Source organism: Pseudorasbora parva, chromosome 3, assembly GCF_024679245.1.
Source record: "Pseudorasbora parva isolate DD20220531a chromosome 3, ASM2467924v1, whole genome shotgun sequence".
In the NCBI taxonomy this organism is placed as follows: domain Eukaryota; kingdom Metazoa; phylum Chordata; class Actinopteri; order Cypriniformes; family Gobionidae; genus Pseudorasbora; species Pseudorasbora parva.
This window is the reverse complement of record NC_090174.1, coordinates 16,136,309-16,154,754: the sequence shown is the minus strand read 5'-3', so window position 1 is coordinate 16,154,754 and position 18,446 is coordinate 16,136,309. Positions and strand designations below refer to the sequence as shown.

Genomic DNA, 18,446 nt, shown 5'->3' with positions numbered 1-18,446 from the left:
GTGTGTGTGTGTGTGTGTGTGTGTGTGTGTGTGTGTGTGTGGGTGTACATGTATTTTGTATACATTCATTAAAATATCTCACCATAGTCACTGTTTGGCTCCCAGTCACTGGAGATCCTCCGTGGGCTTCCGGTATTGTCACACAGCCTGCAAGAAACCTACAACTTAACCTGGCCATGCATTACTGGGCTAAAACACACAGAGATCATAAAGGCCAAATGGCAAGAGTGTTCTTTTTAAAATGTAATTCCCCCCAAAAAGACAAACCTGGGAGACAAAAATGGTTTGTCTCACCACCTAATACTTTCATGTTGACTAGCCTTTCTAGCAAGCGGTGAGTCGGAAATGAAGCCTCTCTTTTTCAGATCCTTAAAGTTGGATATGTCAGGTTTTTATTTCAGGGAAAGAGGATGTGTAAATTAAACTATTCTAAACATATTTAAAGTATATAATATTCCAAGAGTGTATAAAGGAATTAAAAAAAAAAAAACATAAAAGGAATAAAAAGTAGTGGTTTGGTCAAAAAACTTTAATGTTTTGTTTACTTTTTTTTTTTTTTACTTTTCTGCTGAGCCCCAAAAATTGCTGACAGAAATTGTTTAAAAAAGTTGACTCCCTTCAAAAAATCATTGAATAATTTGCACACTTTTGAGAACAGCTTATTAATAATAAATTGTTGTTAACTTACTCTTTTGTGTCAATGGACTCCCAGCCTTCACAATCACTATTTTTTTCACCTAGAAAACAAACAGCTTTTAGACAACAAATGGGGTGGGGGAGGGGGGATCACTAATGGTCACTAATGACTATTGCACAGTAAATATTAAAGGCATGCACACTTTTTCTCTAATGAAACTCACCTGAGGGGTTTGGCACAGATATGGGGTGAGACCTTCCACGCTCACAGCTGCTGATGTTTCTGATAGGTAGACCGCCTCCTCGAGGAGAGAGCACACAAGCCAGCACTGGCTGAGAAGACCGCCTCTCTTTTTTTTGCTTTATTGGAGGGTGCTGAGGAAGTCGTGGGGGAGGACGAGGGGGGACAGCTGGAGCAGTAACTTTATTATCATTTGATGGCAAAAGATCCAAGTAAATATGAGCATCAGTATGTTCAAGCTCTGTATATTGTTGCCTATTTTGATACTCAGAGGACTGATAAGTCCTTGGTGGTACAGGGGGTTGTGAGTGGTTTTGAAATGGCTTATCAGCGTATGCAAACCCTTTTCCTGATAATTTGTGAGGGCTATGGTGAAGTAGAAAGCTTTGGCAATTTACACACGGAGGCAATACTTGGGGTTTTGAATGGCAAGGTGGCCTATTCTGCGGTTTACTGACTGCATTGCCGGTTAGGTGTAAAACATCGTCCTTTTTTGGAAACTCTTTTCTTTGACTACCTCTGTTTTGATGTTTATGATTATTTTCAGTTACAGTATCAATGCCATTTTTCTCTTTTTGTAGAGGTACCCAGACCAGTTTCATACCAGGCCTTTGAAGGTGGCAGATGCAGTGACAGTGTTTCTCCTCTGAGGTGTTTGGTGGTGCAGTGGAGCCCTGATGATTTTCTATGGTGCCATTCACAGAGTTATTCATTTCACTGCCATCTGGAGCTGAGGGAATGAGGTGTAAAAAGAAGGTTTATTTTATTGTGTTTATTTTTTTGTTTTCATTTTCTACATTGGTATTTTTGTAATTTTGTACTGGTAAAATAATGTAGGCTATTAAACTAATTATACTGTATATTCGGTAACACTTTATTTTAGGGTCCAATTCTCACTATTAGCTAGTTGCTTATTAGCATGCATATTATTAGGATATTGGCTGTTTATTAGTACGTATAAAGCACATAATAATGCCTTATTCTGCATGACCATATTCTACATCCCTTAATTCTGCAAAATACCCAGTTGATAAATGTAATCTGGCAACACTTTATAATAAGAGTGTAATACAGTATTTACAAATCATTTATAAACTATATTAGTTTATATTTAATGAATTGTTTGTAAACTGCAGTTAAAACATTAATACACTAAAAACAGTTCCCTATCTGGGAACTCGAGCTGCATCGAAACGCTGTAAGAACGCCTCTGCGTGATTGCGTCGTGAAGCGGGTGTAGAACCAGTCCATTCGGGAGATCGATCGTCATCAACGTGGTGACGTCATCGACCGGAAACTATAAATCGTCCACGAACACAAACAGGAACTAGCTTCTGTGCCTTCAGTAAGCGATCTGTGTGAACCTGTCTGTCTATTTGGTGTTTTTGTCTGTCAACATCGAGAGAATTTTCCAACCTTTTTTTAAATGTTGTAGATATATTAACAAAAAAAGAGAAAATAGAGGTCATGGCAAGTGAAAATCAGTTTAAGAGGTGTGTTCATCCCTGCCCACGCTACATCACGGGTGGGGATACACACGCTCTGTGTGTGATCTGCTTGGGAGCGCAGCATGCCCAGGCAGCCCTCGAGGGGGCTGCTTGCGAGCATTGCGAGCAGCTTCCCCTGAGAACGCTGCGCTCCCGCCGGGCACTCTTCGAGGAGGATGCCTCTAGTTACATGGGAAGACACCCTCTAGTTACACGTTTCCTCCGTGGCACTTTAAGGTTGAGGCCGGTGGTTCATTCAAAGGCAAATGGACTGCATTTATATATATATATATTTGGCCATTGTTTTACGGGGCTTCTCTGAGCCCCCGTTCGAACCAATAGAGGAAGTATCAGAGAAGTTCCTCACCCTAAAAACGATCTTTCTGCTGGCCATCTCGTCCCTTAAAAGGATAGGGGATATTCAGTCCCTGTCGGTAGGGCCCTCATGTCTAGATTTTGCGCCTGGCATGGTAAAGGCTTTCCTTCTCTCCAGACCAGGTTACATCCCCAAGGTTCCTACGAGCCCGCAGGGTCCTATTACTCTTCAAGCCTTTTGTCCTCTCCCTTTGTGACGTCAGACCAGGTAAAACTAAATCTGCTGTCTGATCAGCTTTTTGTCTGTTTTGGAGCCCCAAAAAAGGGGGCACCCTAAGCAGAGGATGAGCAAGTGGTTGGTCAAGGCCATTTCACTTGCTTATGAGGCGGTTGGACAGCCGTCTCCTTTGGCTGTCCAAGCGCATTCTACCAGGGGTATGGCTGCTTCTAAAGCACATTTGTCGGGGGCTTCCCTCCAAGATATTTGTAATGCGGCAGGCTGGTCTTCGCCACTTACTTTCGTAAGATTTTACGAACTGGATGTTGCATCTACAGTTGGGGCGCAAGTGCTATCGTAGTCGTGTGCGCTACGGTTTCACACATACGAGGCACTTGGTCCTATGGCGATGTGGGTATAAGCGTTCTCACAGCGTTTCCACGCAGCTCGAGTTCCCAGATAGGGAACGTCTCGGTTACGTATGTAACCCTAGTTCCCTGAGGGGAACGAGACGCTGCGTTGCCCGGCCATACTCCCGGCATGCCCGTGATCACTTACTTCAGGCTGTTTCAGAAGCTAGTTCCTGTTTGTGTTCGCGGACGCTTTATAGTTTCTGGTCGATGACGTCACCACGTCGATGATGATCGATCTCCCGAATGGACTGGTTCTACACGCGCTTCACGTTGCAATCACGCAGAGGCGTTCTCACAGCGTTTCGACGCAGCGTCTCGTTCCCTTCAGGGAACTAGGGTTACATACGTAACCGAGAAGTTCTTCATTCATTGTTACTGTTATTTACAAATTATTGTTTAAGTAGCTCATATGTAAAGAGTTATGCTTTAACAACGTATTAACAGCAAATAGTTCTCATTTTAGAAGATGGAAAATGGGAAAATTATATTAATGGACCAGATTACTCAAAATGAAATAATTCAATAAATAAATAATTCAATAAAACAACAATTTAAATGTACCAGTTTATTCTGAAATAATTAATGTAATAATTAAATAAATCAAATAAGAATTAAATAAATACATGAAAACACAACATTTATTGTTTGATATATTTCACAATTACCTCTTCCACACACACTATTGTTGTTTAAAAATATTTTTTTCATTATTAAATGTGCTTTTAAAAAAAGTCATAATATCATAATTTCATAATAATATGCTGCTTTTACGAATGATGCCAATTTGAGGAATCATGCATTTCCAAAGCACGATTTTCTCAAAGATTTTTTTCATAATAATAGAGGACATTTCACAAATGCTAATCAACAGGCAGTGGGCGGTGCTTGGGGCTGATTGGATAATCCTTTCAGATTGATTACTTTTTTCTGTCTGGGTCTGGCAAGGGGAAATGGGGGAATTGATTGGAAATTAATAGCCTATGGCGGTAGGAATAGATGATCAAAATAAAAACGCATACCTTAAACACAGCCACTGTTCTCATAGTTTAGAACATTTTGAAAACAGAGTCAAAATACATTTTCAGTCACAAATAAGAAATGAGAAGCAGCCTTGGTGTTTTCCACGATGTCACCACAGCACACACAGATAGATCTGTCATGTCTGTCAACTCTTCAACTTCAAACCAATCAGCGCATAGCTCCAGCCACTGCCTGTTGATTGGCATTTGTGAAATGTCCTCTATTATTATGAAAAAAATCTTTGGGAAAATCATGCTTTGGAAATGCATGACTCATCAAATAAATCATGCGTTATTCATAAATGCAGCATATTATTATGAAAAACGTCTTTTTGAAAAAGCATGTTAAATAATGGGGGAAAAAATCTATTTTTACACATAACAATAGTGTGTGTGGAAGAGGTAATTGTGAAATATATTAAACAATTTCATGTAATTGTACAAAATAAATAGATACATTTATTTTTTTATTCATATTTAAATTAATAAATTAATTATGTAAGTATAATTTCAGAATAAACTGGTACATTTAATTGTTGTTTTATTGAACTTGTTATTTATTGAATTATTTCATTTTGAGTAATTTTGTCCTCCATAGTTTTGGGGATAGGCTTAATTTATTTGTAACCATTTTAATGAACTCTTAATAATAATACAAATAATGTCCAATATAGGTTGGTTTAAAGCACTTAATGCCATTTTCCCATTTTATTTCCCTCATTTTTTTTTTTCCACACAAAAATATTTGTGTAGCTTCATGCAATTAAGAATGAACCACTGTAGTAACATTAAACAATGTCTTCCTATCTTTCTTGGCATTGAAAATGGTAATGATGGTGCTGTCTATAGGGGTTAAATTCAGAAGCTCCCTGATTTCATCAAACATATCTTAATTTGTGTTCCAAAGATGAATGAAGATGTCACGGATTTGTAATGACAAGATAGTTAATGGCAAATTTAATTTTGGGTGAACTAACCCTTTAAACAATAACACTTTGTTAATTAAAATGGCAATGAATGAAGAACTATTGGTATATAGTCTATTAATGTAATAACTATTGTTTTTAAACTATTAATTAACTATATACAAATGTTTTGCAATATCACATATACTTAAAAAGGCCTGTACTCTTTGTATTTATGCTGTGTTCATATAATACTTCTATACCTTATTCAACTGTTTTAATTAATCTAAACCTACATCACATACAATATAAAGCGCACATGTTAGAAACATATAAAAAATCACTACCTGATCGACCCACATCCACATCGTCTACTGCCAGCTGATTTCTTTCCAGCATCTGTTTTTTATCCCATAATGTAAGTCCACTTTTATTAGGTCTTGAGAATGAAGATATATCCTCTACTTGGTCCTCTGTCCTGGTTGGACATCTAGCTTCAACCACTAAATCACTTCTATTTTGGCTCATTTCTTTGGAGTATCTTCGTTCTTTACTGCTGTAGTTTAATGCTGTTTGCTTGCCTAATCCTGGTTCAAAGTTGCGCAAAGCCTGAGCAACTCTTCTAGAGGAACCAAAGAGGCTTGACTGGTGTGAAGCATTAAGGGTTGGTTTTGGTGGAAGGTTGGGTTTCTGTGGAATGGTAGGTTTTCCATTGCATGGTTTAGAGATTTCCTTATCCATTTGATTCTCTAAAAGAATTTTCATGTCCAAATAAGCAAGATTCACACATTAAAATCCAGAAATATGTGGATTACTGCACAATATTACACAATATTAAACTGCACAACAACTAATGCAACAAAAATTTATTGTGCTGATTTCAGTATCAACAATTTAGAGTCTTCATGGTCAAGCCTGTTTTGTCACTCTTTATTCTCATATCAACATATTTAAACAAGAAAAGAAGTTAATTTACCTTTCATTGAGCAATCAGGAATGCCATACACAATATGGCAAGAAATGTTTGCCTCCGCCGGTGTGTTATCCTTACTTGTGAGCAAACTTGCTCTGAGTGTTGTTAATAAATGTCACTAATATAGTTACTTCTTCTTTCAGATGTTGTTTGGTCTTTCGCATGGCTTAAGAGGGAAGTAGGTCACCAGACCAAATGGACTGTTGTACATTATAGTGACATACTGTACATGCTGGACATCTACATCTAATTTCTACAAGCATTGTGACTTACATGATGAAGTTATCTGCAGATATTTTGGATGTTGTTACGTGCTGGTCTCAACTTTTTGCCCAGTAAGACCAACCTGCCTCGCACACTAAATATTTTTTGTTCACCATTTTTAAATGCTATAATTATACTAAATTATACACAGATCAAGCATAACATTCCTAATATTGTGTTGGTCCCCCTTTTGCTGCCAAAACAGCCCTGACCCGTCAAGCCATGGACCCCTGAAGGTGTACTGTGGTATCTGACAACAAGATGTTAGCAGCACATCCTTTAAGTCCTATAAGTTACGAGGTGGGGCCTCTATGGATCAGACTTTTTTGTTCAGCACAGATACTCGATTGGATTGAGATCTGGGGAATTTGGAGGCCAAGTCAACGCCTCAAACTCGTTTTTATGCTCCTTAAACCATTCCTGAACCATTTTTGCTTTGTGGCAGAGTGCATTATCCTTCTGAAAAGGCCACCAGGGAATACCATTTCCATGAAAGGGTGTGCATGGTCTGCAACAATGCTTAGGTAGGTGGTACATGTCAAAGTAACATCCACATGGGTGGCAGGACCTGTTTCCCTACAGAACATTGCATCTGCCTCCGCCGGCTTGCCTTCTTCCCATAGTGCATCATTTGTGCCATGTGCTCCCCAGGTAAGCAAATCACATGCATTTAAAATATGTAAAGAAAATCTTTGATTCTTCAAACCAGGCCACCGTGGTCCTGTTCTGATGTGGTCACGTGAACACTGTTGGCACCTTCACCGGTGGACAGGGGTCAGCATGGGCAATGACTGGTCTATGGCTATGCAGCCCCATAGGCAAACAAGCTGCAATGCACTGTGTATTCTGACCCCTTTTTATAAGAACCAGCATTAACTTCTGGAGCAATTTGAACTACAGTAGCTTATATGTTTCATCAGACCACACCTTTACCTTCTTTTGCCGGTTTACCACTGTTCCTTCCTCGGGCCACTTTTGATAGATACTTATCACTGCAGACTGGGAACACCCCAAAAGATGCTGTCAAACTCGTTCAAATCTGTATGTTTGCCCATTTTTTTGTTTCTAACACATTAACTTTGAGGACAAAATGTTCACTTGCTGCCTAATATATCCCACCTACTCACAGGTACTGTGATGAAGAGATAAGTGTTATTCACTTCAAAATGGTATTCTGCATGCCTGATTCACCACCATCTAAATGGTATGCCTAATCAGATATTATATTATATTATATTATATTATATTATATTATATTATATTATATTATATTATATTATATTATATTATATTATATTATAAATATTGTTGAGCTTTACAAATAGTTCCTGTAGAAACAGAATACCTCAAAAAGAGCACACATTTTCATGACTTGCTTCAACTTTAAAGAACTGAAAATTCCCATTTTAATATTTCAGCAAAGCAGCTGACCATAAAAGCAACAGACTACTTTTCTACATCAAATTGTTTTATTGTTATTATGAAGTTTATAATGAGACTGCTATGCAACCAAATATATCATATATTAAAAAACAAAAACAAAAAAAACAATATGTTGACAAACAGTAATTTGAACAGATTCAACAGATTTAACTTGAAATGTCTAAACACACACACACATTATATATATATATATATATATATATATATATATATATATATATATATATATATATATATATATATATATATATATATATATATATATATATAAACTACAAAAGTAAACAAGGATCTCACTTCCTCTATGACATATAAACTCTGATTTGTTACTTTTTCGGTTCCTTCATTTTACATTTACTAGATTTAATTCCTCTTTTTATGGCAACATCCTCATGACCAAAAATTCCCTCATGAAACTGTAGATATACAAATAACATTATCAGTAATGTTACCTCTTGTACATTATAATAATTTTGCATTTTCACTATCAGAAAAATACAATACAATAAAGAAGCTTATGTCCACATACATAGGTCTACATGTGGAGACCTTTTGAGTTACACAATCATTATTCGATCACATAATTCATGCCTTTGTTGTTGATGAATCATTTCCTGTGCACCCAGTTTTTTTTTTTTTTCGTTTTGTGTTTTGCTTCTTTCCAGTTCACAGTAGCACACACCCTCCTCCTTTCGCTTCCACATAGTTGGGATCCAGATCATTCGGGAGTTTTCCATTTTGTCCCCAGATGTTAAGCTCCCCAAACACGCCTGTTTCGATCATTTCCTCCTGCCATGGAATTGGTACATTCCCAGTTGCAAACTCACAGTAAAATTCATCGTCTTTGTTGTCGATCACAACACCTTTGATAGTGCTGAATGCTCCCACATCATCAATGTCCTTTGCATAGACCATTTTAGGATCCGGAACAAAAGGAGGAGGAAGCATACCTGTGTGAAAAATAAAAAATATATATATATAAAGACGATTTTTGTTTAAATTATAATACATGAAAAAGGGAATTACAATGGTACAGTGATGGTACATGATGGTCATTTGATATTTATCTTATGAGTTTATGATTAAAGGTGCCCTAGAATGATTTGAAACCATATGTTAAATTGTTCTCTGAGATCTACATAGATGGTATGTGGCTTATTTAAGGGCAAAATTTGTCCAGATACAGTTTTACAGGTCCATTTACAACATTATAAATTGTCCCTAGGATGTAATGCTCTGTTTTTGCCTTATTTGGAAAGGTCATGAATATTAATGTTGAGCTCTGCTTTGATTGGCTTATTTCAGCAGTTCACAGCAGTTCAGTAAAGCGGCTCGTGAGGCCCGACAGAACAAAGACTGACTAAATGACACTTTAAGCAAAACATCTGAAATGGAGATTGATAAAATGCAGCTTAATTGTTTATTGGTGTTTTCAGATCATCCGCGTGCGAGAAAGAGCTCGTATGCTTCCGGTTACCAGATTTCAGTAATTAAATCCCCCAAACAGAGCTTGAAAAGAAACCCGTATATTCCTCTGTGTTTTACCTAAACATGTCCAATCTGGCAACCATATGCACGTGAGCTCTCTCTCGTGCGGATGATCTGAAAACACCAATAAACAAGTAAGCTGCATTTCAGCAAACTCCATTTGAGATGTGTTGCTTAAAGTGTCATCCAGTCTACATTTTAGACTTGTCTTTTTTCGTCAAAGATATTGCATGTTTATATAACGTTAGTCACAATGTAGGCTAAGGTTACGCAGTGACTGTGATGTACTCTGAAATACAAGCATGCAAAAACATCATAGGCTTACTTCAGTTCTCAAAAATATATATAACTTCTATAGACAATGCTGTCTACCTAAGAAACTTTCAGTGTCATCAGAAATTGTTTAACAGTCAGTAAGTGGATAAAATCGCTACTTACTGCTTGCAAGAATACAGTTGTAATTGCCACTTTCTTCAGTTTTAGACGCTGAGTGATGCTTGCTTGAAATGGGCCAAACAGACAAACGATCTTGAATTAAATTGTTGTGGTATCTGATTATAATAAACATCAACCATGACTGTTGACATTTTTTATCTGTGGGAAGGGTAGAAAAGTCTCCTGCACAGCCTGGAACATGGCATGTGTCCATGAGAGAAGTTTGTTTATCTGCAGTCCCAGTTACCGTCAGACATGTTTGGACAGATGCAAATGTTGGGGCCGTGCATGACCCCAAACGCTTGCGTCACAGTTGGGTTTATGTTGAGAAGCACTTTTTTTCCCTGGTATTTTTGATTTACGAGATTTACATAAGAAGTAGGCAATGGTGTTTGAGACTCACAGTATGTGATGTCCATGTACTGAACTCTTATTATTTCACTATGGCAAGGTTAATTCAATTTTTCATTCTAGGGCACCTTTAAAATTTTCATATACCATTATATTTATATACTGGTACTTCAAAGAATATGTTCTAAAAACTATGTTAATACTATGGTAGTTTTTCATACGTGGTTTATATTTATATTGTTCCATCTAATAGACCATACCAGCCTCTAGTCTGCCCCAGTTGAGCTCTTTAAAGAAGGACTGGTTTTTCAGGTCAGCACACTCATTGTTTTTGAAGCCAAGTCTCTTGTCTGGATCTTTCTCCATTAGTCCTTCACAGATGTCTTTGAGCTCCTTACTGAAGGTTGGGGGGTATGAGACAGGGTCATTCAGGATGCGGCGTGTTACTTCATTGTTGTCCACCTATGATACAGAATTTTTTTTTGTAAAGTTAAGTTCACCTTAACTTGCTCTCATTTGATTTTTGTCACTTCAAATCGCTGCCAGTGTGAAGGCACCATAACAGAGAGCCAAAGTGTAAACATGAATGTGTGTACCTGCTCTCCACGAACCCTGAAAGGTCCCTTGGCAGCAACCATCTCATACAGAGTGACCCCAAGAGTAAAGTAGTCTACAGAGTAGTCATACTCTTTTTTCTGTAGTAGTTCTGGAGCCATGAAACCTGGGGAGGAGACATACAGTCTATGTCACTTGCATCTGAACAGGTCCATCATTACCTTATAATCTTTCTCCTTCAAGACGAAGCTGTCGCAATACAACTCTTGGTGTTGAAGTACTCCTCTCATGTGGACAATGCTCATTTTGCCCCTTCCCTTCAGCGTTTCGGTAGGAAGATCATCTTGTGACAAGAGCATCTTGGGTCTGTGTCGCTCCCATGCATAAAACATTTGCGAATAAAGTACTGTTTCCAGTACTTCCAAGAGAACAAAATTGTCACTTCCTGATAAAGTGGCTCTACATATCACAAAGAAAAGTAATAGAAGCTACTATGTATAACAATTTTACTTTATAATAAATTAATTGTGCTTTAAATCACGTAGATAAAACGCAATAAATTCCAGTGTGCCACAGCCTAGGTCTGTAACTGCTCCATGGTTCAAGCCTGCCATTGTTTTTAGTACACCAGGGTGACTAGGAACATACTATTGTCCAGCTATGACTTCCTGTTCCACAGGAGTATAAATATGAGGAAACATGGAATCATTCATCACAAAGAGAAAAACCAAAGAATATAGTTCTAATGTCTCGACATATATTTCAGATGGAACTGGGTTAAATATTCTGACTGTTCCGATCCAATCTGACTTCTAAACATAAATCATAATCACACTGGCTCCTGACTAAGCATGGTTTCGCCAAAGGTATTTTTTCTCCATTCTGTCACCTGATGGAGTTTTGGTTCCTTACCACTGTCACCTTTGTCGCCTTTGGCTTTTGGCTTGCTTAGTATGGGACACTAAATATTCATCAGTATTACTTATCTGCCAAAATAACACCATTGTATGATCATTTAACTGAGCTAGATGATGACATAACTGTTTTCTCCAGAGCTGCTGTACAACTAAAACAAACTTTGTTGCATTATTTTCCTGTTTTCACTGTAAAGCCGCTTTTGAAATAATCTGAATTGTAAAAAGCATTATATAAATGACGGAGACTTGACTTCACTTGATGTGCAGCAAAAGACTGTTAAGCGTCACAAAATAGACAGTGGCTGTAGGAAATGCATGCTGAGGAGCATTTGAGTGGCCAAAGACTCTTCAAGAATCACAAAATTTGAAAATTGTAGAGATTACTTGAGTCTTGGGGTCAAAAAGCCAAAAAAAAAAAAAAAAAAAAAAATTCAAACAGCACCTACATAACCACAAGTTGTTTAGGAGGGTTTCAAAATTCCTCACCACTCTTCTAAACACAAACTCCAGTAAATTCATCTGTCAGACATGATGGGAAGGAACCTGATTCTACGGTCAGATGAAAATAAAAAAGAGCTTTTTAGCAGCAAACCCACCAGATGGGTTTGGTGCAAACAGGGACATAAAGTATCCCATGCCCACAGTTAAATATCCTACTGTGATTGGATCTTTCATCAGCACAATGATCCAAAACAAACATGAAATTCCAATTCCCCTGACCTGAACCCTATAGAAAATAATTGTGAAAAGAAAAAGCAGCAACATGGAGCTTGGAATCTGAAGTATCTGGGGCCTCATTTATAAAACTTTCTGTAGATTTCGTCTTAAAAGTGTACGTATGCACATAAGCTAGATTTTGCATAGTCTACATACAAAAGTTTTCAGATTTATAAAACCACGTTTATGCCCAAATCTGCACAAAAATACCTTTATAAATACCATTCCCAAAATCACCATATGGAGCTTACAACCCCTAGCTTTTCTAAGCATAATCTCATCTGCATATCATTTGCATGGATATTCCCATTTATGTGACACCATATTTAACACTGTCAAAGGTACAAGACATTAAACAAATTATAGATAGTGACTATAAATAATATTACATTATTACATTACTGAAAACCATGCAATATCCTTTTTATGTTTTAGAATAAATATATCAAAATATCCATTAAAAATGTATTTACCTATTTATTGCAGTGTTGCCTACTTTGTAAACAATCGTCTGACTCTGCACGTTACTGACGTTTTTGTTTTTTTAAAGGAAACATGCAAATCTCACCATTTTCTTCAGGTTGTATCCTTCAAATAGTCGTATTTTTCATAATTTTGTGAATATGCCTTTACATGAAATCCACACCTCCGAGCAGCTGCGGTTGTACTGTAAGCTATTATCATTGGACCTATTCAAACCGCACAATGGACCGTTCGACTACAGAATCCTGCAGTGTCTGTAATATCTAAGAATCTGTGCATCACTGATCTTGCTAAAAATATTTTGTCAGAACATGAGATCTGCAGTTTATTTTAAAGAGGAATCATTGGAAATAGCCTATATTTAATCCTTGCTGTAATAAATTTGTATAATTTTTGTTTAACTTCTGAGTCATTACTTTATGTAATTTCAGTGCATATCACCATTAATGTAACTGGAACATTTGCAGGTTATATCAAAATTAAATCAGATAAATCATATCATTAAATCATATTTCAGTGTCTCAGAGTTTACATGCAGGTGCGAAGATTTTTTCCATCAATTATGTTTGTATAAATCACAACTTACAGTTTTTCTCAGTCGCTTCGGTACATTTCTCAGATCAGAAATGAAATTCTCAAAACTACCTGTTCAAATCTCACATCATTGTGTCTTGCTTTGGTACATCCATGCAAATGATTATGTACAATTCTCTGCTGTTTCCTACATTATCAGTTGCTTATGTCATGTTGATCAAAATATATTATATTAGGTCTCTTTTGAATAGTCTCACCTACCACAACATTTAGGCACAAGCTCATAGCATAAGTCTTTACAAACAAAATGGTTGAACAAGTTATCATAATATGTCAAGCATATTTCTATACTTTCTATGGCCTTGTCCACACGAACACGGGTATTTTTATAACAGTGACTTTTATACGGTTCGGCCGTTCGTCCACACGGAAACGCAGTATCAGGTCACTGAAACCGAACATTTTTGAAAACCCATGCCAGGGTGATGATTTTCAGAAACGCCGGTTGCAGTGGTGTCATGTGGACAGTAAAACCGGCGTTTTTGCCTTGTGATGTGAGAGTGTGCGCTGTTATGGTTATCCGCTGTGTTTGACGTCAGAGTGTGCGCCGCTGACTGCTTTGTTGATGACCCTATGGTTGACGATTCTGTGCAATGGCGGACGTAGCATACATATTGCTGATAGTAACTGTGCTAACTGTGCTTGTGTCATGTACACAGATACATGCTCAGTAGTTAAAACCGAGCATGTGTGGATGGGATTTTTTTTTTAAAACGCAAAAAAGGAAGGAAAATCTCCCGTTATAAAAATACCCGTGTCCATGTGGACTAGGCCTATATTTCCATTAGACTTTTTTCTAAATCTGTCCTGCATTGGTAAATTGCTCCCAGGTGAATCTTGACTTTCTCTAACGAAGGTGCTTCTCATGAAGCATCAACATCAAGTCGCACGTTGCAGTTTCAGCTTTAGTTTCAGCTTTTGTTCACACAGAGCTCGTCCCGGGTCGAATCCCGCAATATTACTAGTTCCCCGACCCGGGTCGAATTCGGTAATCAATCCCGGGACCTAGTTGCTTTCACACAGAATCAATCAATCAATCAACTTTATTTATATAGCGCTTTTACAATCACGATTGTGTCAAAGCAGCTTCACAGTGTCAAACAGGATAATATTGCGACAAAATTAGATTTGGCTGTACAGTCGTACTGGAGAAAACAGTGATGTTATCAGCTTATTTTAATTTATCATATAGCGACAATGTTGGCAGATCAGTATTATAGTTTATAGAATTAAATAAGACCTAATTCATATATTTTATTTGTATAATAAGTTGAATAACTTTAATCATATTTTTAGTGTCCCACAGAAGGCGACCCGGCAATGTTCCGGGAATATTGCAGTTCCGACGTGCAGTGTGAAAGGGGCTAATGACATGTTCTGTCAATAAAATACAGTAAAAACAGTAGGAGTGTAAATTTGAATATTTTCCATTCTCTTGCAATTATACTCACACATACACTAAGATGTAACTTACAATTGACAATAATTGTCATCAAAACTTAAGCCATGGTTTCCATCAGAACATCTCTCCAGAGTGAACTGTTATATTGACAACATGACTAAACAATTTGACTGTCTTATCCATACACAATGACACAAGGACTTGTCATCTGATGGCACTGACAAGTTCATTAAAACAGATATTTACTTTTGAGAGATGAACTAAGGATTTTGAGTAAGAGAGTGGCTTTTGCAGGTTATCCATACACTGAAAAAAATTTGGAGTGACATTTACTCCACACAGAAAGTGCTTGTAATCTTTACTCGTGCTATTCTATGTAATATTTACTTACTAGAACCACTTATTCTTTATGTAAAATACACAAGTAAATTGCACTGGCAATACTCATCTATAGATTGTAACTTTCACTCAGGTAACCATTGCATCCAATTAAAAAACCCAAGTGAATATTGCTGCTATTTCTGAGTTTTGCATGATGCACCCAGAATGCATTGTGGCATGAAGCATGTCACCATTGTTGAGATTCTTAGGCTGAATCTTGATATCTGTGTGTGAGAAAAGCTTGCAGGAGTTCAAAGTGCTGAGTGTACAGTCTGTTATAAAATGTATTCAACTTTTCTGTTTAAAACTGTGCTGGATCTTTTCAAGAATAAAACAAGGTTAATAGTATATTGCTCATACTCAGGTATAAGATTGGTAAATTAAGCCACTACACAATGATCATATTCTTATCATCAAGTGGCCAAAAGCATCTGATCATGTTTTCTCTGCTTTTCTTGCCATAGCAAACTCAGTCACAGCAGTGAGAGAAACACTAACATTAAAAAGTCGCCAAACTGCCCAACTAAAGAAAACACTAATCGCCATAATGGTGACATAAAAAACTCTAATAATTCTCAATAAGAATTTATGTAGCTTTAGCTACCGTTGTTGTGTTTAAAACTCACGTCCAGTTAAAAGTCAAAACTTATTGAGAATAAGTCAGCCACATAAAAGCAACATCCCAAAATGACCGTCTCTGCCACCACTGAACAAGTGGGATCTTTGCGAAAAATCTGTGCGCATTTTCAAATGCACTTTGCTTTTCAGATTAAAATGTACTTAATATTTTAGGTGAATGTGCTGTGACTATAAAACATTAAATATTATTTGTAAATATATGATAAAATGTACTCTTTTTTTCTCAGTTAAGTTATTACATGAATAGACTGTGTACATTTTACTCAAGATATATAGTTCCAACTTAAACTTGATTTTACAATGTAATAATTACATGAATGATCCAAATTAATGTAATAGATTTTACAATACCACAAAGTCATTTTTTTTAGTGTAGTGTTTTGCTATTTGTACAAATTGTTTTGACAAATGCACTTACTGTTTTGCAAATTGTGAGTTTGATTCGAGAAATGTACCAAAGCGACTGAGAAAAACTGTAAGCGTCAAACCGTACGCCTCTTTATTGGCCTGTTGTGGCCCCTGAAAAGATTCTGTATGAAGTAATGTTCTCTGATCTGTAGTCAGGTGAAAAACATTTAATTCATGAGATTCCCCACCCCACTTTACTTCAATGACAGGTTAGAATTTTTTAGTGGAGGGCACGACAGACAGACAGACAGACAGACAGACAGACAGACAGACAGACAGACAGACAGACAGACAGACAGACAGACAGACAGACAGACAGAATTAAAAAAATGTTGGTCCAATATAATATTAATTATGTTCATACTTCCTATGCACTATAGTTGATATGCAGTGACCTGAGTTCAATTTCAGTGCTTTGTAAATGGGTGTATTAGTTTAATAGCATTTAACTGACTTGATTAACTTGGCCTCAAAGCCAAATGAACTTGAGAGTTTCTGTGGCAACTTCACTTGCAAACCTACATAAAAAAAAAATACCTGCTAGAATATTTTAAACTCAATTGATCAGCTCAAAGCTAAACACAGATATAATTATAAATATAGCTGCAAGCAGCATTATCGGGGCCAAGTGCAAAGAAGAAGACAAGACATGCCAGCATGGCTGGAAGTGTCAAACCAACTGCAACAATGAGTCATTAAGGACCTATTAGGTTGATTTTAGGCAAAATAGCAGTACAATTTTAATTAAATACAGTCAAAAAAAATGGTTTAATGGTTTATCACTTTCGACCAATAGGTGTCACTATTACGAAACTGATGTAATTTAGTCAGATTGAGATGACAATGACACATGCAAAGTTTAGTGTCAATGTGTCAAAGCATTGCAGAGATACAGCCTCAAGAGTCATTTTTGCATCATGGCTCAACTCTATTGCAGAGGTATATGAAAACAGTTTTGTCTATCAACACGAACTGAGTTTCAGTTTCATGAGTTTCGGTCTAGGAAAAGTAGGTTTTTAACAAATAACAAGATGGAGGACAGATAGGTTTGCAAAATATGGCAAAATTGGTATCCATGTTCTCGGCATCAGCCAATGAATTTACAATGACTAGTTTCATTACAATGGGTTAATTTAATCAAAAGTTATTAGCATTTTTGTACATTTTATTACAACTTTTGACCACAAGGTCGCGCTACCCCGAAACTTTTTGAATATCTTCGGGACATAGAGCCGAAGACACATACTGCGTTTTGTAATGATACTCTAATGCATTCTTAAATTATAGCATTAGCATTTTAAACCGTAATAATGCATTGAAGTCAATGGGAATTTCATGTTTTGTTTTATTATAGCGCCACCAAGAGGCACAATCCCACCAATTTTTTATGTGTCCTCATAGTGAGCCCTTATACATGTGTGTTAAGTTTGGTGAAAATATCTCATTTTGTTTTGGGCAGTTTCGAAGATATCAGCAAATGTTTTTTAAGCAGTAAATTACAATGCTACGCAAACCATATGCCAAAACCTGGCAAGTCTGGTATTGTTGGACTCTGCAAGGATTCAGGAGACCAAAAAACATACTCCCATCAAAATATGTCAACCACACCCAAAGTTATAATCGTTTGAAAGAAAAAAACCTCCACTAGGTGGCGCTGTTTTGAAACTTCTCAGGCTACTTCAAGGCATCGTGGTGATGACCCATACCAAGTTTCAATCCTTTTATGCGTTCATAAAATACAGCATTTTAGCCCATAATTCAAAATGGCCGACAGCCAAAATGGCCGACATGATAAAATCTGATATCATTCAACTCGCCATGACAAAAGTAGGTTTTTCGGTTAATTGAAAATGGCGGAAAAAATTGCATACCAGAAAATGGGCTGCCATAGACTCCCATGGCGGAAGAAGATGATGAAGAAGAAGAAGAAGAATAGGAACACTAACGGTTTCAATAGGTGCCTTCGCACCTTCGGTGCTTGCCCCCTAATAATATACACTCTAAAAAATGCTGGGTTAAAAACAACCCAAGTTGGGTTGAAAATGGACAAACCCAGAATTTGGGTTGCTTGAATGGGTCCATTCAATAGGTTCAAACAACCCAATTTCTGGGTTTGTCCATTTTCAACCCAACTTGGCTTGTTTTTAACCCAGCATTTTTAAA

At 37.0% G+C, this 18,446-nt stretch overlaps 2 protein-coding genes across 4 annotated transcripts in view; both read right to left on the bottom strand.

Moving 5' to 3' along the window:
- arhgef15a (Rho guanine nucleotide exchange factor (GEF) 15) overlaps positions 1-6,305 on the bottom strand; it is a 63,003-nt gene extending 56,698 nt beyond the window's left edge. The window contains exons 1-6 of one of the 3 annotated variants that reach the window (XM_067437936.1): positions 6,210-6,305; positions 5,581-5,982; positions 1,482-1,607; positions 861-1,046; positions 689-752; positions 83-147 (exon numbers count right to left, since the gene is read on the bottom strand). In XM_067437936.1, the coding sequence (XP_067294037.1) occupies positions 83-147; positions 689-752; positions 861-1,046; positions 1,482-1,607; positions 5,581-5,982; positions 6,210-6,216 (850 nt within the window). In that variant the 5' untranslated portion in view covers positions 6,217-6,305. Of the gene's footprint in view, positions 1-82; positions 148-688; positions 753-860; positions 1,608-5,580; positions 5,983-6,209 lie in introns of all 3 variants that reach the window. The other 2 variants (XM_067437934.1, XM_067437935.1) reach the window with 2 other exon arrangements.
- Positions 6,306-8,256: 1,951 nt separating this feature from the next.
- The window catches only part of grk1b (G protein-coupled receptor kinase 1 b), a 36,155-nt gene continuing 25,965 nt past the window's right edge, over positions 8,257-18,446 (bottom strand). The window contains exons 6-8 of the mRNA XM_067439993.1: positions 10,784-10,908; positions 10,448-10,649; positions 8,257-8,863 (exon numbers count right to left, since the gene is read on the bottom strand). Of these exons, the coding sequence (XP_067296094.1) occupies positions 8,580-8,863; positions 10,448-10,649; positions 10,784-10,908 (611 nt within the window). The 3' untranslated portion in view covers positions 8,257-8,579. The remainder of the gene's footprint in view (positions 8,864-10,447; positions 10,650-10,783; positions 10,909-18,446) is intronic.